Below are 6,950 nucleotides of genomic sequence, written 5' to 3' on the forward strand. Positions count from 1 at the left end.
AAGCACGTATAATACTGTCACACTAAGGTCCGAGGATTATTTATTTATTCTGATTATAACAACTCTTACAGTGACAATGATCTTAGAAGTCTTTTAATATCAACATTTCAGTATATGTAGAAATACATATACCCAAATGCAAGCGTGCATAAAATAAATAAATTGTATCTTACATTGTTTGGAAATCAAATAAATTAGCTTGTATTTACAAGTAAAAAATATAAAGAGTGCTTGAGATTAGTACAGACCCACATCGAACCTCTTGACCTTGTAGTTGTCACCCCAAACAACAAAAAAATCTTCTCCCCCTTTCTTGTCTTGCATTATGCAGATTCATCCCAGTAGGACGTGTCGGGAAAACTTTTGCCAATCGCTTTGCTGCAAAGATCTCATAGATTATGATAACAGAAAGAAACAACATACTTCTATCATAGAATTGAAACCATAATCCATTAATTATTTTCACAGTTCAAATTTTGGTACTATAAATAAGAATAGATTCTTGGTCCAACAAAGCTCCTGCTGTTAAAATTATTTAGGTTTAAATGGAAAAGAGAAGTGCATGACATGTAAAGTTCTGAAAAATAAAGCGACCTCGTTGCATAGGCTCAAAAGAATGAAGAAGATCAGATGTTTGATTGACAATCATATAATTGTGTTGCTATATCACACATATATTCCAGATAGGAATATTGACAGGTGGGTCTACCAACTTCCAAGAGAAGCAAATGTTTAGATGTATGATAACAACTCTTATCTTTATAGTGAAAAGTAGAAATTACCTATTTCATAGAAGAGCTCATTTACATTTTGTGCAGTTTTTGCAGATGTTTCTATGAAAAACATCCCATTTTCTTGGGCATATTGCTCTCCTTCCTATAAGAATTAAAAGAGATTAAGATCCAAATATAGTCATTGGTTAGTAACTCAAAAGAAAAAGACAATTATGAAAAATTACAAAAAATAAAATAAACAGGCACTCTGAGCACAACCAGAGTACTAAAAATGCATTTCATTAACACACAATGCTAGGAAAGTGCTCAAAATAAATGTTCTACAGATTGGCGATAGCTTATTCACCATCAAACCAACCATAATATCCTTTTGGTGACAGAGGATCAATGGTTACTAGGTCAAGCCAGGTTCAGAATCCGAATCTATTGTATCAACTTCAATTTTTACAGCTTAGAATGTCTTCATTTTCAAGTCATTGTACAACAACTATTTGTAGTAAACTTGTCTACTGCCTAATATTTTTTCCATGTAGTACCTATATCGACAGCTTTAAGATCAAGAATATGATTTTGCAATACCTCATTCTCGACTTGTCTTTTAGATTCCAAGTCAGCCTTGTTTGCAACCAATACCATTACCAAATTTGAATTCCCTGGAATAATTTAACATGCAAAATTGATAAGATTAGTGTATTACAATATAAGATATCCACTGCATCCATATAAAGAATCTAAGGCTACAAAACATGACATCAAAAAGTAGAGATAACTTCTCCTCAATTAACTTGCCAGAGCTAACAGCCCTCTGTCCATATTTCTTGGTCAGCAACCCTTTGAGCAAGGTATGCGTCTAATACAGATCCAGTTTCTTGTTAAGTCAAGAGATAAAACCCCTAAAAGTTATAACAGACCTTCCAGTTAAAACTTCAAGAACTAAAGTGGTTTCTTGCAATCATGAGTATAGAGACTATGGTGGTTATGGTATATTTATGCAGGTAAATGAATGAGAGGAAAGAACAAGGACAGCAAGACAGGACTTTGAACAGCATGACCTTTGATAGGAGAAGACTCTTACCGATGGCCCCAAACTGTGAATCTATAATGGCAATGGCAAAGAGACTTCACTCCCGAATCCACTGAAGAAATTAAAGATAGAAGTAGGGAACAGAAGAAGATAACAAGGAAGGATTTTGAATGAACACTAAAGAGAAAATAGGTAAGTGAAGTGCCACGTCTGCTATCACAATTGCATAATCAAAATCCAGCAATTACAAAGACAAATTGCTGCTTCAACTGTGGAACTGCCTTGTTAGAGTAAATTAAATATGAATTTAACGGTGACTTGATGAATTGGAGTCGATTTGAATATTTTCTCTCTCCTGTGGAAGACTGAGACTGGGAATTTTAATTTCAAGGAGATTGAATGAAACAGGAAAGAAAAAAATAGAAATCCAAAGATAATGCTTCGATGGTTATGCATCCAAAGATGATAGTATGATAGACACAAATCAAATAAAAAATTTTCATCCTACAAGCTTCAGAATCGGAAAAATAGACGCTAAACATTTGTAAAATTTAGAACGGACAATATACAATCAATAATTATATCTGATGAACCATCATAGCGAAGGGTATGTTAACATGGCTTCAACCTATTATCAAAATTTAAAGAACTGTATTTAAGGGTTCTTATTATATTCGTAATAGACTGGAGTACTGGACTCATCAGATGATCAAGACAAGAAACAATAAATAACTAAGAGTCACCTTGTCTTTGCAGTTCTTGAACCCATTTTTTGGCTCTAACAAATGAATCCTGAAGCCAAAACACATGCTTTAATGTCAGACGCATTCCTCATCATAAGATGAATAAAATAGACCATGTAAAAGATGAGCTAGCTATACACAAATAAGCTTTTAAAGAACATTATTAAAAGATTCAAAATTTATGAGTACTGTCAAGTCTTTTGAGTAGATATTCTGAAGATTACACCATACAAATATGCCATAAACATCCAAGTATACCTTGCCTCTGCAAATTCTAGGAGTCATCAAATGAATCCATAAATGCCCACTGCTGTTATAATTTATTAATCATCACCAAATGTCCAAATGCATAGAGAACTGCCAATCATCAAGAATTTAAGATTGCATGCAAAATGTTTATGTCTCCTTTAGTTTATTTGAAGTCTATTTAAGTGGATATTCACACATTTCAGAGAAGGTATGGTGTGCAGTCATATTGTAAGTAAGACATGGGTGACTCACATGACATTAACTTGAGGAGACGTTAAGGTCTATTAGCAGTTTCAGGCTCAAGATGCATAATATCAAATGCTTGTCTCTCGGAAACATCTAAATATTTAAGTCACAAAGGTTAACACATAAAACCTGTAATTATTTATTTAGGCATCTCAGCAAATCCTTGTCCTTTCAACAGGAAATGAGAACAACAAAAAAAGCAGTAAATGCTTGAAGCATTACATGTTCATACAAGAATATTTATAGAAGTCGATATCCTCTTCAAGCAACAAAACTTGAAGGTCATTATGCAGTTAGAACATTTATATTTGAGAAATCCACACCTACTTGGTTCATAGCATGGCCTATAGTCTATTCCATAGTCTCAGTACGAACAATGAACATGAACATCAGAAAACCCACTCCAGAAATGTAAATACAAGCTTTTGAGTTTAGTGGACAGCTTACAGTGCTTGAGATGTCATAAACCACAACAGCAGCAGCAGCACCACGATAGTACATAGGAGCCAAGCTATGATATCGTTCTTGTCCTGCTGTGTCCCATATATCAAATTTCACAGTGGCTTCATTTAATGATAATACCTGAGTGAAAAAGGCTGCCCCGATGGTTGACTCCTGCAGCTTTAGGCAATGTCAATGGTCTGCTATCATAAGGAAAATGAAATGTAAAGAGAAAAGGTTCATTAAAAGAAAAAACAGATTCCATAAGAGAACCTGGAAATCAAAAAATTGGCCTTTGACAAATCTCAACACCAAACTGGTTTTTCCTGTTCCCATATCACCAAGAAGAACCTACAAGAAAAGTCACAATCATGTTTCACTTGCTCACATGCAGTCTTCTGATGTGCTTGCTTATCACAAACATTGCACAGAAGTTTGACTGTAATATGCCTTCATTTAATCATGTAATAAACCAAAAAATACAGGGAAAATCAATTTAAACCCATTTTTGTTGCTTACCATTTCTTCTTAAGCATTGGATGAGTTTTATACTAAAAAAGAAAACAATAAAACCAATAGATGGATTAGGTTCATAGAGGGATGAAAAGAAAACAAATAAGTACCCAAATCTTGGATAGATCTTGGATCATGATAATATATTTTTTTATGATACCAAAGAATAACCCAGTTGCTAGTCCTCGATATGCAATTGGCTGGATTGTGAAAATGCTATACCGAGAATGGAAGAACTAGTAAAACCTATCAGAAAATAACAGAATCTATGGTTTATTATGTTAGGATTTCCCAATCAAATAGATCAACAACGGGTGCAACTCACAACTCTCACACAACCAAAAGAAGGCCATCTTTACACAAGCAGCTCTTCCCCGAATCCAACATCAGATTCTGGAATTGCAGCACATAACAGCATTCAAACAGGCACATAACTCAAGCTGCAAAACGCATTTAAAGGTGTGGAGATTTGTAGTGTTCTCAATTTGAACAAAGTACCAGAATTTCCATAAGGTAAAACTGTGCTCAGATTTATCATTCCCTTTAACTCAGTTTAGGGTGGCAAGGGAAGGAGGAAAGAAAATTAGGAATTACAAAAATTGGTAAAGGAGATTCATGTAAAGAGAAAATGGGAAAACGTAAGAATCAAGTCAAAACGGGGGGAGGAAAATCTTTTCAGGAATCATCAAGGAAGACATACCCACCAGCTTTGCATTTATCTGTTTGTTGCCCGTTCTAGCCATTCGAATGGATCGACGAGTGCTTGCGGTCGAGACCCAGAGATAAGAGATCAGAAAAAGTGGAGGTTAGACTAGAGGAATGAAAATGAAATGACGAAGAAGAAGATGATTAATTAAAGAAAGAAGATAAAAAGGAGTCTGTTCAAACCCATTCTCCATATAGTACGAGTTTGTAATGTAATATAATAATAATAATTAATGAGAAGAGGAAGGAAGCGACTGGTAGGTTTGACAGATGAAGACCGGTAGGTTTTGCCGTGCTTTCCAGAGCTTGTAGTTTGCTTCTTGATCACTTTTTATATTGTAGTGTTTGGTTTTGTTTCGTACACTTTTGAGAGACTCTGTTTTGGAGTTCTGGAGAATGGAGAGACTCTCTAGTATCTGTGCAGTTGTCCATGTTCTTCGATTTTCAGTTCACATCCATTTTTTAGCCTAATCTTATACAGATTACTATTTTCTTTCTATGCAGCAAGTGCTCATCTGGGTTGTCATCAGTTCATTACTTATAACCTGTTCTAAGTTGGTGCCTAACAACAAAGAAAAATTGAACTCTGTAATCGTAACCAAGAAAAATTCTGTAACTAATTCAAAAACATATAAATCGAATCGAGTGGAGTTCAATAATTCCATTGTAATTATGAAAACCCATATGAAAATTTGTAGACTTGAAGCAAACCCCAGATGGATATCATCAACGCCTCAGACTCTTCTCCAGTTCCTCTGTTTTCTGAATGTGGTGATGCTGTATGGAATCTACAGAACTCCCATATTGTGGTTGGCTCGTTGCACAGGAAGAGGAAAGAAAGGAATGGCGGTGAGAGTGAGAAACATTGAAAAGAGATACAGAAGAAAATATCGAGAGTTTCGAGAATGAACCCAGCCTTACAGATGACGACGAAGACGACGACAAAGGATAAGGGTCAGCCGTTAGCCTTCACAATCGATATAGTCCATGCTCATCTACGAACTACCAAGTGCGAACGAAGACGGTGATGTCGCTTTCAATGATTGGGTAAGAGAGTACTGGAAATCTTACGCGTGTGCACCCAGCCACTCACCATTTCCACAAACCTAATCTCCTTTCTATGATGCAGAGGCAGGAGGGAAGTTCCAGCCTGATCCACCCACTCACATCAACACATACTATAAAAGAACAATTTGCAGTAGTAGAGCAACAGATCAAAATCTCATTTTTACTGAGTGTATTGCAGAAATAGAATTGATTACAGAGAAGGATATCAGTATCAGATATTATATATGGCATCTCCGGGCACCATTAACGTGGCTACTACATCACCGAAAGGGGGGAAAGGAGAATCACTAGCATCAGGTGGGACGGGAGAGTCGCCGAGAGGTATGTGTTTGTGTTCGCCGACGACACACAATGGGTCGTTCAGGTGCAGGTTCCATCGCTCCCAATCTTTACCTTGGATGCGCCGCTCTAATTCCATGCCTACCAAGAGTTCTTCTCACTCTTCCTCCATCCCTCCTTCCAAGGGGGTTGAGTCCGCTTAGCCGTCCATTTTTCTGAATGTTACAACATGCTTTGTAATATGGCTTTATGTACAAAATGTTTTTCTCTTCATCGTCGTCCTCCTCTGTACTCTGGTTTTGTTGGAGACTGTAACTGTAGTACAAAAAGAATGAATACAGACCCTTTCTCTTCTTCTTCTTCTTCGAGATTACTAGTTCAGGGCTTCAATCTTCAAGCTATTACAGTCTTTGTTATTAACCGTTTTGCCATTCGAGTATGTATTTCAGAAGATAATTACTCCTCCATTAGTTTCAGAGGACAAATTCATTGGTGGGTTTGATCTTTACAATTTCACTTTCACTCACACCTTCACCACAACTGCTGTTCAATAGATAGGTTTGTATTGCAGCATCACTCAACAAGTGATGCCAATTCCCAACCCAGAAGAAAATATCAATGAATTGGCAGAAAACCAGACCAGAAAACCTCCAATGAATGGCCCAAAGCTATGGTGCTGACGTTCTGTGTCATACAAGAGTCACATGAACTGTTGTTCAATGGATGACGTCAAAGTCTTCGAAGAATGGATGAAATCCATGTTATAATATAATATATTAATATATCTTGGAAAATTATCCAATGGGGCCGGCCTTGTAAGAAAGCTACCGACTTAATCCTAATCCAATTCCTATCATGGATTTAAATCATGATGTTGGTAACAGTATCGGCCGATACCAATATTGATGTAAATCGGCTGAATTTGGACCATTTTCGCCTTTAGATTTG

The 6,950-nt window shown here is 36.3% G+C and overlaps 1 protein-coding gene across 4 annotated transcripts; it reads right to left on the bottom strand.

Annotated features, from left to right (window-relative positions):
• Positions 1-5,772, bottom strand: LOC122651552 (ras-related protein RHN1-like). Of its 4 annotated transcripts, none has more exons than XM_043844979.1 (7): positions 5,749-5,772; positions 3,711-3,788; positions 3,444-3,611; positions 2,502-2,550; positions 1,314-1,387; positions 783-876; positions 1-378 (listed from the first exon to the last, which is right to left on the bottom strand). In XM_043844979.1, exons 1-7 carry the CDS (start codon positions 5,749-5,751, stop codon positions 278-280), a joined length of 567 nt encoding a protein of 188 aa, XP_043700914.1. In that variant the 5' UTR covers positions 5,752-5,772; the 3' UTR covers positions 1-277. The 4 variants fall into 4 exon arrangements, with proteins under 4 accessions (XP_043700914.1, XP_043700913.1, XP_043700911.1 ...); XM_043844978.1 differs by lacking the exon at positions 5,749-5,772 and adding an exon at positions 4,651-4,951; XM_043844976.1 differs by lacking the exon at positions 5,749-5,772 and adding an exon at positions 4,655-4,949.
• Between the last annotated feature and the right edge of the window lie 1,178 nt (positions 5,773-6,950).

Source organism: Telopea speciosissima, chromosome 2 (assembly GCF_018873765.1).
Source record: "Telopea speciosissima isolate NSW1024214 ecotype Mountain lineage chromosome 2, Tspe_v1, whole genome shotgun sequence".
Classification (NCBI taxonomy): domain Eukaryota; kingdom Viridiplantae; phylum Streptophyta; class Magnoliopsida; order Proteales; family Proteaceae; genus Telopea; species Telopea speciosissima.

Excerpts from the sequence above, each read along its gene's own strand:
- LOC122651552 (XM_043844976.1), bottom strand. The coding sequence starts at position 4,693 with ATGGCTAGAACGGGCAACAAACAGATAAATGCAAAGCTG. Across the intron at positions 3,612-3,710 it reads GCCAATTTTTTGATTTCCAG|GAGTCAACCATCGGGGCAGC; the intron begins GTTCTCTTATGG and ends CTAAAGCTGCAG. Across the intron at positions 877-1,313 it reads AAAGACAAGTCGAGAATGAG|GAAGGAGAGCAATATGCCCA; the intron begins GTATTGCAAAAT and ends TAATTCTTATAG.